Genomic DNA, 15912 nt, shown 5'->3' on the forward strand with positions numbered 1-15912 from the left:
AGTCCAAAAAATGATGTGTTGAAAATACAAAGATATTTTTTCTATTCTTTTGTAGCTTGTAAAACAAAGACTTTCATTCAATCATATTTGTTTCCTTCATGTTTCCTGGTAGAACAGTAATTGTTGGTGGGTGAAAGATACCTTCCCCATTAGTTAAAACATACATTTTAAAAATACTTAGCCACTTCGGGGAGGCTAGGAGGCACAGTGAATAGAGTACTGGCTCTGGAGTCGGGAGGACCCAAGTTCAAATTCGGCCTTAGACACTTAACACAAAAAACTAGCCGTGTGATCTTGGGCAAGTCACTTAACCCCAATTGCCCTGACTTCCCCCCTCTAAAACAAAACAAAACAAAAAACTTAGACACTTCAATGGAGCTAGGATCTCATCAAGGTGGGTACAGAGTACATTGCGCAGCACGGGTTTTCATGCCTCAAAACCCTGGGCCGTATCCTAAACAAGGGTTAGATCTGAAGTTAGGAGACCTGGGTTCAAATCTATCTTGGGTAGCTTCCCTGTGCCTCAGTCGCTTCATCTGTTAGAGGAGGAGATAAGACCAGATAACGTCTAATGTTCCTTCTAGGTCTCAATCTGAGATTTTCTGATTTTCTGGTAAATCTTCCATTGGCCTCCACACACTTCAGTGAGAATATTCCTCTATTTCTATTAACATTATGTAGTGTAAGAGCTCAATGGAACCCATAGGTTGGGAATCTGTTATCCCTCACTCGACTCATTTTCCAGGCGTAAATCTCTTTGAGTATATTTTTTATGATGCATTTTGTATGCAAATCTTCACTGGCAATATGCTTTAAGCTATTTATGTCTACTATGCAGCCAGGTGGCACCATAGTGCACAAAGCAGTAGGTCTGGAGTCAGGAAGACCTGCGTTCAAATGTGGCCACAGACACTTATTAGCTGTGTGATCCTGGGTAAGTCACTTAAGGAAATGGCAAACCATGCTAGTATCTCTGCCAAGAAAACCCAAAATGGGGTTACAAAAAGTTGGACACAACTAAAGGACTGAACAACAACCCTTCAATGCCCTTTCCCCACCGACTTCATCTTTGATGAAAAGCAGATAAATCTATTCATAAGTACAACTACCTTTTATAAAAATGGTGTTAAGGGAAAGAAGATAGCTCCTGTATACTAGGGAAAGAGACAATGCCATATTTATTTTTAATTAGTGACTATTCTATCAACTCAACGGAAATAACACATTCCATAACTAATCATCTAGGACCGATGTTAGTAAATAAATTGTTGGTGAAAGTTTAAACTTAGAGTTAGATATGATATAATTTTATGTTACATTTCTTTATGTTGTTACTATTTCCCAACAGTTTATAGCTTTTATTTTTAACTAGGATTTTATATGACAAATATTTATGAAAGGCTGTCTGAAAGTTAGACTACTTTTAGCACAGATGTCTGATTTTAGTATGTGGATTTGCTTCATGCTTTAGAGTTTTTATTTTTAAAATAAGGGCTCCAATAACATGATCGCATTCCAGCTGATATCTTGTTCACTTCTTTGGTCCCATTACCAAAGGTCTACTCAATTCCCTTAGCATTCCACCACTGTTAATTTGAATAAGTTAGGAACTGAATGCAATTTCTGGTCATGAAGTTGTGCCTCTTTCATAAAAAGAAATCATCAGAAATTATTTGATGATGAATTCTGGAGGGATTACAACCATCCAATCCAATCCTCTCATTTTACAGATGAGGAACCCAAGACTCAGAACCCAAAGTTACAAAAGTAGCAAATGTTCCAGCCAAGATTTGGAGTGAGTCTTCACATTTAAAACCCCACTTTAAGAAGACACCAAATAATGAACTTTCAGCTAAGGACCAACCAAGCTAAGTGTATAGAGATGAACACTTAGCTGTTGGACACAAGGGTTGTCCATCAGATGGTCAACTTATTTGACAGCCACAGCCATCTTATGAAACCCTCTACTAAGGTTCACAAAGATTCTGTTTGTGTGTGTAGCAGGAGAACAAAATCACAGTTGCTTTGCCACATATGGTATGAAGTCTATGGTGCTCCAAAAACATTTATTTTTGTGATTAAAGCAAAAGAAAAGTCACTATTATCCAAAATCCAGACATAAGCCTCAAACAACTGGCCATCTTTCACTCCTCTTTTAGCAAAAAATACAAGACTATATCATATAGTTAAAGAAAAAAACTTTCAAAAGTATATTCAACCCAATTGCTTATACTGGCCACATGCAGAATACTCTTCAATGAAACATTCTTTTCAGGACAATGGCCCTGGGAATATTCAATCATTAAAGATTCCATTATTCCAACAATACTGAGTAAGGCATGAAAGTGAACCAATGCATTTTATTAATATTTTCCAATAAAAATTGAAATAAAAGTGTTGATTAATCTTCAGGCAAGAAAACAAATGAACAAAAATACCACATTCCTCAAACATTCAAATTAATGACTATTTCCAAAACTATATATCTATAGTTCTATGTGATGATAATTTATGGTTATAATGACTACCTGGAACTACTATAAGTTCCTGAAATGTAATCTAAATCAGTGGTTCTCAAACTTTTTGGTCTCAGGACCCCTTTATATTCTTTTTTTGTTTGCTTTTTTGGAGGGCAATTGGGGTTAAGTGACTCGCTCAAGGTTACAAGCTAGTTTTTGTGTTAAGTGTCTGAGGCTGGATTTGAACTCAGGTCCTCCTGACTCCAGGGCCAGTGCTCTATTCACTGCACCACCTAGCCGCCCCTCCCCCTTTATATCCTTAAAAAATTATTAAAGATGCACTTGTGGATAAAAGAAACCCACAGCATGTTGCCAACAGTGACCTGTGTACAAGAGATAGCACAAGCAGAGGCCTCAGTCCTAGCACATTACCTGGCACGTGTTGCTGTTGAATTGTTTCAGTTGTATCTGACTCTTCATGGCCCCATTTGGGGTTTTCTTGGCAAAGATAGTGGAGTGGTTTGCCATTTCCTTCTCTGGCTCATTTTACAGATGAGGAAACTGAGGCAAATAGGATTAAGTGACTTGCCCAGCTAGTGTCTGAGGTCAGATTTGAACTCAGGTCCTTCTGATTCCAGGTAAAGCACTCTATCCACTGCGCCACCTAGCTCCCCTAGCTGGCACATAGTAGGCATTTAGTACTTTTGTACTGGCTGAATATGTACATGTCCTTGAAGCTGTCATTTAGCAATCCACCGACCAACAATTATTGAGCACCTACTATGTGTCAAGCACTGTCCCACTGTGTGGAAATACAAAGACAGAAGCTTATATTCTAGTGGCATCTAATATTACATGCCTCTATCAGATTGTAAACTCCCTATGGGCTGACTGGGACTGTATAATTTTTCATTTGTAGCCCTAGGGTTAGTATTATTTGTTGTACATTTTTTTCCTCCAGACTTGCAATTCCCTCATTGCATTCCCTCATGGGAAATTCTCAATGTGGAGATACCCTCCATCTATGCAGATCAGCATCTGGTCTGTCACTTATGATCTTAGAAAGGTGTTTGGGGCCCTAAGAGGTACCCACTGACATGCCCATGATCATACTGTAAGTCTATCAAAGGCAGGATTTGAACCACGCTCTTCCTCACTCCAAGGTCGGTCTTCTATGCACCATGTCATACTTCTCTCATCTAACATATGTACTAGACAATTCATAAATATATTCCTGTGACATATTGAAAGAATAACAGATAAACAGTCCCGAGCATGACATAAGATGCCTTTTAAATATTAAAAGAATTGAAGATAAGCCTTCAGACTCCATGGAGGCTTTATAGAAAGACAGACAAGAATCAGCCAGGTCAAGATAGTGTGGAGGGGCTGCCATGTGCACCCATGGGTGCCGCCTCCATACGATTTGCTGGAATATCCTCTCTTCAGACCCTAAAGTGTACAGCTAGAACAACACAGGGTCAGACTAGCACCACAATATTTCCCCTTTCCTCCTATAAATGGTCTTCCAAACCACACTGTTTACCATAGTGTTGGTTGTTCCATAGACTTGCCTCACAACCAGAAAAAAAAAATGCCCAGGCTCAAGATTTGCTTTGCTTGTGAGCTTCTCCCTAGTCCAGGTCCTATGAATCATACCCTGAAAGCCCTAATTATAACACCCAAAGGTCTGCTATGCCAATGAAAAACATTTGTCATGGTTCACATTCACTTGCAGTGTCTGTGGAGCGCTTGTATACGTGCATGAAAATATTCTCTTCTTGTGCTAAAATTGTCACATAGAACACTACATGGAGGTGATAAAGTTACATCTCAGGCAGGCCAAAGTAAAGACGTTCAGTAGCATAATTGAGGGAATGAGTTTTACCCGCTATGTTCCTAAGTCTGATTCTAAGAGGCCCCCACCACAGGGGAAAAGGGCTAATCTTTCATAAGCTTTCTTGTTTTTGCACATTCCCACTAAAACAATTTAATGGACTACTAGGTTTTCCTGGATGAATAACTCAGGTGCAAGGTATTTAGACCCAGAAAGGACCTTTGAGATAGATCATCTAGTCCCATACCTTCATTTTACATGGGAGGAAACTGAGGACCACAGAGGTTAAAGGACTTGCCCAAGGTCACACAAACTGTAAAAGGCAGGAATTTGACTCCAGATCAAGCATTCTTTCCACTGTACCACAGCAGGGGCTGACAGAATGAGAGGAAACCAGAGTATCACCCCAACTGACCTTTTCACAGTGATCAGCTTCTGCTGCACCTGTGTTATATATTAAGCCTGTTAATCTCCTGTACCTTTTTGGGAGGAGGGTCATAAAAAAAGAGGTGAGAGATGATGCAACAGGTCCCAAATGGTACCAAAGTAATCATAGCAAAAGGGTTACAACCTGATTGTTTACTGCCCTCATTCAAACTGAGATTCAGGAACTGAAACTCAAATATTCATTCCATCTCTGTAGAAGAATCCAGCTCTCTGATCCAGGGTTATCCTGGTTTCAGATACTATTGTGGTATCTTAGCGAAACAAAACACGGCACTTGGGAGGTTTTTAAAGCTCAATAAACTGTCACTTAGCTGCTTTGGAGTCCCCGCCATTAATAACAATGTCATCTGTCCTATTCTTCAGAAACAGCGTCACAATCTTGGCACATGAATTTATAATGACAAAATAAAGTTATGACACAGGTTTGCAGAAATTACATTAAGCATGAAATCTCCCATGGTATTCAGTTTATTGATTCTGCAGTGGTTTTTTTTTTTAAAGATCACTGCCAAGAAATGTAATAAAAGATACAGTAAATAGCCTTTGCTCTGGGAACTTTTTTTGTTTCAAATTTGGTAGAGTCACATCAATAGGATCTGGTATGGAAATTTTTAGTAATATCTTTACATCAAGGTTACCTTTAACAGAAAATTTTAAAACTACCTCTAAAGTAAAAACTCCTAATGGAACAGTGAGAATTTAGCCCCACTGTAAAAGTAATGATGTTCCTACTTATGGTTTTTTTTGTTTATATTTTCATATACACATAAATACACACACAAATAGTCCACTTGGATGTAACAGCATTTTATGAGTTCAAATACTACTTTCAAATGTCTCTCTCTAGTCTTAAAAAACAAAACAAAACAAAACAAAACAAAACCCTCTAATCTGCTGTTAGAAGCCCATAATACACTCCATGATGATTCTATATATTTTCACTGACTGTCCCCCATGCTTGGAATGCTCACCTTCAAGTCCCATCCAAAATCCCATCTTCTATAGAATTCTTTCTTGGTTCCTTCAATTCTAGTGTATTTCCTTTATAATTATTTCCAACTTATTCTCTCCCTCCATCTCCATCTCTCTCTCTCTCTCTCTCTCTCTCTCTCATAGATGGAAAGATGGATGTATGGATATAGACATACATATACAAGTATATATACTTATATGTGTAAGTCTGTCTATCTCTTATTTGAACAAAGCTGTTTGCATGTCGTCTCTTCCATTAGACTGTGAGCTTTCACATTAGGGATTGTTTTTGCTTTCCTTTGTACCACCAGTGCTGAGAACAGTGTCAGGCATATAACAGGTACCTAAAATTGCTTCTTGATTTGACCATAGAATCAAATAAAACCCCCTATTTATAGTCTTTACTACACCTATCACCTTGTACCCATTTCAAATTTTATTACATTTGGCAACAACCACATAACTAGAGGCTTGCCAATTGAGGTTTGTATTTGTGAAGCGTGCTTTGGTTGCCTCTGTATCAGAGAGTTTTGGCACTGGGGAATTTCTAAATTAAAAAAAAAAAGCAGTGACTAAAAGACAGAAAAAGCTAGAGTCAGTCAGTCAATAAGTCTTAATTAAGGGCTTCTTATGTGCCCAAAACTGTGCTAAGTAGGGTTGAGATATGAGAAAGGGAAAAAAAAAGTCTGTCCTTAGAGAGCTTATATCCCAATGGGAGTGACAAAGGGCTAGAGGATGAGATTACTTCACTTCTTCATCAGCCCCCCATCAGAGGGCTCCTTCCATTGATACAGGTTACAGTTCCTTCAAACTTTTTGTTCACTGTCTTTTTTAATCGCTTTGACTAAAACAATTCATCACCTGGTGGTCAGTCTGGGGAAGAATCACACCTCTCTTGGCTAGCCTGGTCCATAGAAAACATTCCATCCCTGGGCCTATATTCAGAGTCTGGCAGAATTTACAATTCACTGGCACAGCCTCCAAGACGTCAGTATGTCCTCTATACCCCAATGAGACTCAGGAGGAGAACTTGAATGGAGGAGACAGTGAACACATATGACAGTAAGAGACACTACAACCACTTATCAATATTTGAAAAGTGTAAACCTAAAGGCATTAAAAACAATACTTCAAAGTGAAGTGGGGAGAGGGCTAAGAAGAAAGTTTGTAAAAGGGAAATTTATACTAAATATAAAAAATTGCTATTTATTTATATACAGGATAAACTTCATATGGAGAAGAACTTGACTTGGAACTCCAAGACTAACAATACAGGTGAACAATTAGGTCAACAAATAGGTCAATCTTCATTATTATAAGCCCTAAATTTCTGATCTGAAGATTAAGGAGATGGACTGAAATGATTTCTAATCAAGTTCAAAAATCCTATAATCCTATGAAGTATCAAAGACTTAATATTTCAAGCTAGAAGAGATTTTTAGAGTTAAAGTAGACTATCCCTCTCATTTTACAGCTAAGTGGTACAGTGGCTAGAGCGCTGAGTTTAGAGTCAGGAAGACTCATCTTTGTGAATCCAAATCTGGCCTCAAACACTTACTAGCTGTATGATCCTAAGTAAGTCACTTAACTCTGTTTGCCTCAGTTTTCTCATTTGTAAAATGAGCTGGAGAAGGAAATGGCAAACCACCCCAGTATCTTTGCCAAGAAAACCCCCAAATGAAGAACCAGATATGACTAAAAAGACTGAACAACAACAAAGTGTCTGAAAAGGTGGGGCATCAAAATCCTAACTTGCAAAGTAAAGATCTCGCTCCTCTCTTTCCTAGCTCTTTTCCCTTCCCCCTACACCCAAAAATCCCCTTTGGGGGACTGGAAGATTCTCAGTCTTACACAGACAGAATAAACATCTTGATAGAGGACTTGACTGTTTGGGCCCAGATCACTGAGAAATCATTCCCTGTTAAAGAGATATTAATAGCAGAAGCTCATGTAACTAGAATCATAGAATGCCAGAGCTGGTAGGTACCTTAGAACATAGAATGTCAGAATTGGGAGGGAACTTAGAACACAGAACATATAATATCCTAGTTGGGAGACATCTTTATGGATTGTAAACTGACCAATGCTGACATTTATCAAATACACTACACACTTTCCAATAAAATATAATTGGTGGAGCCTGAAATTTTCTCTCAAAGCAGCTAAGTCTTGTTATAGTGGATATGGCAACAGTTAGGAGCATGAAACTATCCTTGGGACAGTGTGTTCAGTGGGCAAAACTTTTAGAATTTCGTTCACAGAAATTTATTTTGGTGAATCACAATCTTCATTTCCAATCTTCAAAATGGAACATTGTGCAAAGTGTTCTTTGGAAAAAAAAAGTTTTCACTAAACCTTTGTGGTATTCTTTTTGTCTTTAGTTACTCTAGCAACAAACTTAAGCCTGCTAGGAATTTCACCTTTGCAGTGGGCATCCAGTAAATACATGAAGCTCACTGTCCTGAGAAACCAATTTTTGAGGAAGCCAAGCATGGGAACCCTAACCTTAGCTCTTTCCCTACCCTCTAGAGTGGATTGTAAATTCCATGTACTTTAAAATGAAATTAACAAATGTAATTATTGAAGATTTACAGAATAATCCAAACCTTCCCTACAAAAGAAGTTCCACCAAAATATGATTTGTGTGTAAATTATATTTGAGTATAACTTTAGGGAGGGATTTCACAATCCTTGGGCATTTCCTTATTTCTGTTCATTTAATTCTTTTAGATATAAAAGTCTGATTTCCATGAAATATTTTTTTTTCCAGAGGCTGAGTGGCATTATAGATGGAGAGTTGGTCTCAAGTCAGGAAGAAATGAGTTTAAGTCCTGCTTTTGATATATGCTGTATAAACCTTAGCAAGTCACTTAACTTCTCAATGTCCCCAGGAGATCTGAAACTATACATTATTAATAATAATAATGGTTTACTTTTATATAGCATTTCAAGGATACATATACATAAATTACATGCATATGCATGTAAATTAATATATATAATGAATATGCAAGTACATAAATTCATTTGATTCTCATAACTGAATGAGATTGGTGCTATTATTATTCCCATTTTACAAATGAGGAAACTAAGTCTGAGTCATAAAGTAGCTTGCTCAAAGTTACAAAAGTAGTGACTGTCCAGCTCCTATTTAAGATTCAAGGCCCACTTCTTAAGTCCCCCATCTTCCTCTAGGCTGTGTAACTGATCATGTCAAGACTGAATCAGGTCTTCTGGATTCCAAGTCTAGCCCTCTACAGGTGGATCAGGGTAGTGCAAATAATGACTTCCCCTGAAGTGGTCTCATGACTCAAATTCCCACTACATATTTCCATTGGGCTGGCACTAATTGCTGTATTTTACATAATGCATCCTCTATGTCACCTAGCTGTTGCTGAATCATGCCAGACTCTCTGTGACCCCATTTGGGGTTTTCTTGGCAAAGATACTGCTGTGGTTTGTAATTTCCTTCTCCGGCTCTTTTGACAGATGAGAAACTGAGGCAAACAGGGTTAAGTGACTTGCCCAGGATCACACAGATAGTAAGTGTCTGAGGTTATATTGGAACTCACAAAGATCAATATTCCTGACTCCAGGCCTGGCACTCTATCCACTTTGCACCTAGCTGCCCCTGTGACCTAGCTGCCTAGTTGAAAAACAGATGCCAAAACACTACAGAAGGTAGTTTCCTCACTGAGAACTCCCTATAAAAATGAAATCATAGGGCAGTCTGAAAAAAAATTATACACAAAGCAAATAGATATAAAGTTGATTGTGGATAAAGTTGATGTTGTCAACTTATGCAAGGAAAAATCTGGGGGCTTACAGAGGAGTTTTGCAGGCAACTAATGGTTAAAGTCAGGTTTGGGGTTCCCTCTCGCCCACACATAGTCTTCAAGTTCTAAAAGAATTAGGTATTTTCTAATCATAATAGAAGTGTAGTAAAGTGGAAAAGGTACCAGACAATGGTGAGTCAAGGGAACAGAGTCTTAGTTTTGCCTTTGCAAAGTCACCTATGTGACTTTAAGGTATCATTCCTCTATGGCTCTCATCTGTAAATGAGGGGGTGGTACTAAATAGTCTAAGGTACCCTCCCAGTTCAGAAATTTTATAATTTTTAGTTGTTTTCAATGTTACCAATCTAAATATTTGTAACTAAGGAAATGATGGGGGAGGCTGGGTGGTTCAGTGAATAGAGCACCGGCCCTGGACTCAGGACGACCTGAGTTCAAATCCAGCCTCAGACACTTAACACACACACACACACACACACACACACACACACACAAACAAAACACTAGTCATGTGACCTTAGGCAAGTCACTTAATTCCAATTGCCCTCCAAAAAGAAAAAGAAAATGATGGGGAAATATTTAAACCAGTAGGTATGTCTACAAAGCTTGGGAAGGCATATTTAAGATGTCATCCTTTCCAAAAGTGGAGAAAGTAAACCTTTAACTCCACTTTGAAATCCCCAAGTCTACCTCCCCCCAAAACTTAGAGGGAACTGACCTGTCCAGCTCCTATTTAAGATTCAAGGCCTACCACTCAAGTCCTCCATCTTCCCTGAGGCTGTGTAACCAATCATATCAATCTGAACTAAAAGGGCAGTTAAGGTCTATGCTATGAAATTACTTGGTCATTTACTTATTTTTTGTTGTTCGTTAATTATCCCATGTGTATTAGGCTTGTCTCTTCAACTAGATTATTAACTCTCTGCAGCCTTATATCTATTACTTCCCTTTTCCTCCTAGCCTTAAGAAATACATGCTTATTGACTAGTGGGAATAAGGGCTATTGAATCCTCTGTGATGTAAGGGAAGAACTCAAAGTCTTCAAGTTATGGCAGTCTAAGACACTACCCTGATGGAAATTAACTCTCTATACAAAGCGAGGCTGCCCATTAGAGAATGTGGGCACAGTCTATTGGACAGGACCACACCATTGACCTTTACATTTCCATAGGACTTGTTTATTTCAGGCACAATCTCAAGAATGTGGAGTCGCCTCCATGCCATGAAAATGGCATCAGAGGAGGAATTATGTGGAGACATTGAACAATATTCACTGGACATCACTGGAGAAGCATCATCATACATTGGATATGAGGCTGCCATGTCTTTCCATTCAACCTCTATCTAGGTAAGGTTGGATCACACCTCCTTTTCCTTTGTTCTTTTCTTCTATTTCTTCACTTCGGTTTTTATATCAGTCAACTTTTAAAAGCAAACTGTATTTTTACTCTTAAGCAATAACAACTCAGAGACATAACGGTGCTTTAAGCTTTAAAAGGGACTTTCTGAGAGATTAAGGTTGTACCAGGCTACTTGCCCTGACATCGAAAGTCACATGGAATTCACAATGTGCTCCTTTGACCGAGAAAAAGGTACAGGTCTTTAAGGGCTAAATACATTTTGTGTTGGCCTATCAAGGATAGTAAGGCTGAAATGGCATAGATACACCACCACAGTCAACTATGTAATGGTCATTTAGGACACTCAGGTTTAACACAATTGCAACAGTTTCTTCACTGATGCTTATCTCCCAAAGATGGACGATGGGTCTTAGAGCTGAAAGGGATGGATCTTAGGGTTCACCTATGCTGAACACATCATTTTCTAGATGAGAAAAAGTACCTGAAAGGGGGCATAAACCCCAGCTTCTAAAATGATGATTCTCTCCCCCGCCTTCTGGGATGCAAGGTCCCAATTTTGCTTAGACTGAAACTTGCCAGGAATGGAACATTATCCCATTCTCTCAGACATCCCCCAGGACTAATTTAAGCACAGCCATGGGCAAGAAAGACATAGAAGGGTTTGGATTTGCAGATGAAAGAAACCCTTCCAGTTAACCACAGGCTAGAAGAAAGAAACATTTGGTTTTTTTGTTCATGGCATCAGAGAAAACGAATCAAATTTCTAAAAATCCCAGCCCTAGAATACTTTCTCCTTAGAGGTGGGGATAGAGTCTCCCTTCTCCAGCCAAATAGTTAGGTCAGGGGTTGGCTGCTGTAGCTAATTGCTCCAAATGTTTTTAAAAAGATAAATGAAAGATTTGTCACTAGTGCAAACACTCCTTCCTTTTCTCAATACTCTCTCCATCTGCCTTTTAATTTGGTCCTTTTAGAAATGGGTGCGCACGCGTGCGCATGTGCGCGTGTGTGTTTTCTGACAGAGGACTATTTTCTTCATGCATAAATAGAAAGGGGGAAACCCCCAAAAAGATGGAGCTGAAGAAAGATTCTGTAACAAGTCAAAAGAGAAAGAAATATACATATGCAGCATACAGTGTCCATGCTAGGGATAGAAGTGTGACCCTGCCAAAAGTACTTCCCCTTCTCAGAGTCCCATTTTGTTCATCTGTAAAAAGAGGGGGCTGAACAAGAAGTACTGTATGGTCCTTTTCCACTGGAAGGCAGATGATACGAAAGTCACTCAATTACCTGGCTTCCTCGTTGCTCATCTGCATTTTTACTGAAAACTCGAAGATCACCTTGAGACTCTTAGAATCCAGTATAAAAACCTGCTGTAAGGTGAATCCCCAAGGAGCATTCCCTTCAATAGAGCCTTGGAAATAGACAAGACATACACAGAATTCTCAGCTCCCAGAATCCAAGTGACTTTTTATACTTACAATCGAGAACTAAAGATTCTTTTCCTGTGAAATTTTATAAACTGTAAACCCTAGGACAGAGACTGAGGGATTTGTTGTTTTTTTTTTAACTTTTGTATCCTCACTGCCCAGCGAGCAGTGCCTTGTCAGCAGCACTTAAATTTCTGTTCAGTGGAGTATTTCCAATTAAGATAATCAGTGCCCTTAAAAGGTTAATTGTTTTCAAACACAGAAAAAAACGTTCTTCTACAATTTATTCCTGTGTATGTAGGACTATTGTTTGTTAACAACTTTTGGCATTTCTGGTTGCCACTGTTACCAACATATTAAAGGCCCTCATCACTCCTGGCCTGCTGGAAAAATCAGCCCTCTCTCTACTACCAACCATCTCTTATACCACTACTGAAGTGATCCTTCTGACATTCAGACTCAGTTATGTTACTTACCCACCTCAAAATCTTCAGCAATTCCCTACTATCTACCAAGCAAAATTCATACCCCAATGTGTCTAGCTTTCAGTGCCCTCAACAATCTGTTAATGCCCTTTTCTAGCTTACTACCCTTCACAAACTATGCTTAAGCCAAACTTGACAACTCTCTTTGCCCTCCCCCCCAAACATAGGTTGTGTTCTCCATCCATGCTCCTCCATAAGTCTGGAATGCCCTTCCCTCCCTTTAGCGTCAGAGGTCGTTGGTTCAGATTCTGACGCTAACATTTACTACTTGTGTGACCTTAGGCGAGTCATAACTTCTCTGGACCTCAGTTTCAGCTGTAAAACGAGAGGTTTGCACTAGACAACGTCTAAAATCACCCCTAGCTCTAAATCGAAAACGTTGTGACCTATTGTTCCTTCTGAATTCCTAGCAATACTCTAATGCTCAAGTCAGATGCCCCCTTATCCAAGATGCCCTTCCCTTCCCCCTTCTCTTTCGAGCCTGTTCCTTTTGTATCTTTCTAATACAAGCATTATGCAATATTCTGCATTAAAACTCTTTACTGGTGTCTAATCTGTTTAATAAACCATGAGCTCCATGAGAGCGGCGGCTAGGTCCTAACAGAATTTTGAAGTTCTCCCATATCCCCAATGGAGTGATCTGAGCCTTAGTTTCCTCATTTGTAAAAAGAAAGTGAACAGGACTAGATGTCCTTAAGAGCTTAATAAATGAATTAGTGAAAAAATGAATTGAATAGATGTGTATTTGTAAAGGACAGACGTAAATGAACACTACTTTTTTGTTGGCCCCTGCAATCCACATATGTGATCGCCAGAGATTCATTTGTGAACCAGAATCAATGAAAGGTCCAAAGAAACAAAAACAAAAAACTTCATCAGCCCTAACTCCTAAAATTGAAGGCTTTAAAGTTCTCCTCCCCTCTGGGCGGGCCCCCTCCCCCCCTCCTCCCCTCCCCGATTATTTCCAAGAACAAACTCAAAGGAAATTAACCAGCCTCCTTCTAGAGTTTCATTCCTGCTCCATTGTTCCAAACTCATATGCAGAAAAATATCTACAAACACCACAAATTCCGAAGTCTCAAAAAGGAAAGATCAAATGAAAGGCAGAAGAGGGAAAGATCGAAAACAGAGACAATTAGGACCTCAAGTGCTTGGGGGAGGGAAAAGTTTACCTGAGAAGGAAGCGGGTGGGGGTGGGGCAAAAATGTCACCTGCTCAGGATCCAGAACTGGAAGAGGGCCTTACCTTACGGACCATTTCGTCTAATCTTCCCCTCCTATAGATAGGAAAACTGAGTCCCCAGAAGGTGACGGCATTTATCCAAGGTCACACAAGTAGGGAGTCTGAGCTGAGCTCCAAATCTAGCCTCCCAACCAAGCGCTAGTCTCCGCCGCCTAAGCAGCAAGATCCAGTTTAGGGCACCCTACCTTGGTTCATTAAAAGAGTCAACATACACTTGCAGGAGCAGCTGGGGGAGAGGGAAGGGAAGACGCAGCCTTCAAGGAAGAGGGAGAGGGAAGGAGAGAGGTGAGTCGGTTGGTGTGTGAGCAAATTCAAAGATGCCTTGCACACAGACTAAAGTTCAGCCCCTTAGAAACGACCTCCGCCTCTGTGGCAGCTTTCAGCTGGGTCTGCAGAACCCCTTTCAGGAAGCCATCCTTGGAGAAGTGAGTGTAGAGAGGGGGTCTGCGATGCAGCCTTTCTTTGGAAACGGGTGCAGAAATGTCAGTTCCCGGGAGCGGGCTGTCTCCTCACCCTCGGTCTCCCTCGCCCACCACCTCCCTAAGCTGCCGACTCGGTATTCTCAGCTTCTCTTCCACCACACCCCCGCAATGGGAGAAAGAGGAAGGGTCGGGGGAAGGAGGTGAGTGAGAAGGAAAGAAGGGGACGGAGGCGAGGAGAGGAGAGGAGGTAGGGCACTTACCTAGCCCGATCAGTGCAAGCTCCCCCGCCGGAGTAACCATTTTCCAGGCAGGCGGCAGGCGCTGGAGCCTCCTGCCCCAACCTGCTGCGCCCAAGTGACTGAGACGCGGCTCTGTGCGGGGGGGGAGGGGGAAGTAAGTGGGGCGGGAGGACGGGCCCTGCTCCAAGGCTCCCGTGAGTGGGAGAAGGAGCGAGCGAGGCAGAAACTCCTCTCTCTCTGCGCTCTCTCCCTCTCCGTGTCTCTCCTAGCTCTCACTCCCTCTGACACACACGCGCATACACATACACCCCACCACCCGGCTGAACGGAAATAGGAAGGCGGTTACCGTCACCTCTCCGCCACTTGGCGACCTGGGCACGGCTGACCACCCTCCCACCCCCTGGGGGTGCCCCCCTGAGGGCACAGGGGGTGGGGACTGCGGGCAGAGCGAGTAGGAGAAAGAGGAGAAGGTGGGAAGGGGGGGGGGGCGCACAGAAGGCGTGGGAGTTGGGGTGGGAGGGAACCTCAGGGCGGCTGCGGCCAGAGGTGCGGCACGCAGCAGCAGGCAGCGGGGCGCACCCGGGTGCGGACTGAAAGCCCAGCAAGGGATGGGTCAGCGGCAGGCAAGGGAGGGGGCTGAGTGTTCCTCCAGTCGGGGAGCTTAGGGATCTACTACCTGCGGGATGGAGCCCCAGGTGAGAGGAAGAGACAGCAACAATGAGCGGAAAAGACACTGAGGACACAGGGAAACAGCAAGACCAGAGACACTTAGACAGAAAGGCCACCAGCGCACTGGTCTGGATGCCTGGACTGGAGGAGTAGGGGGTGCGGCAGGCTGGGTATAAACTGCGGCGGCAGCAGCTATTTCAGTAGAGGATAAGCCCGGGAGGCTCCGGTTCTCAGCAGCCCCGGACCAGCAGCTACGGCGGGGTTTGCCCAAAGCTCAGTGGCCAGGATAGGCAGCCGGGACTGCTCCGCCGCAGGCTTCCCCTGGCGGCCTCTGGGCTCTAGGCGGCAGTAGCGAGGTGGACAGCTGCCTTTCGGCTCTTTCACCTGAGCAGCTGGCCACAAAGAAAGCCCGAGGAAAGTTAGAGCGCGAAGGGGCCTTAGAGACCATCTAATTCCATAGTGGTCTAGCTCCTTAGCTTTGCAGATGAGGAAACTGAGGCACACAGAGCAGTAGTCACACAGCTAGTACATACAGTTATTCTGATTTTATGTCCACCA

At 41.6% G+C, this 15912-nt stretch overlaps 1 protein-coding gene across 2 annotated transcripts in view; it reads right to left on the bottom strand.

The window, feature by feature from the left end:
- TGFA (transforming growth factor alpha) overlaps nucleotides 1-15096 on the bottom strand; it is a 133454-nt gene extending 118358 nt beyond the window's left edge. Inside the window, exon 1 of one of the 2 annotated variants that reach the window (XM_069068871.1) lies at nucleotides 14707-15096. In XM_069068871.1, the coding sequence (XP_068924972.1) occupies nucleotides 14707-14746 (40 nt within the window). In that variant the 5' untranslated portion in view covers nucleotides 14747-15096. The remainder of the gene's footprint in view (nucleotides 1-14706) is intronic. The other variant, XM_069068872.1, reaches the window with a different exon arrangement.
- Between the last annotated feature and the right edge of the window lie 816 nt (nucleotides 15097-15912).

Source organism: Petaurus breviceps, unplaced genomic scaffold, assembly GCF_028583685.1.
Source record: "Petaurus breviceps papuanus isolate PSGF00001 unplaced genomic scaffold, PetGlider_PUasm1.0 90775, whole genome shotgun sequence".
NCBI lineage: Eukaryota > Metazoa > Chordata > Mammalia > Diprotodontia > Petauridae > Petaurus > Petaurus breviceps.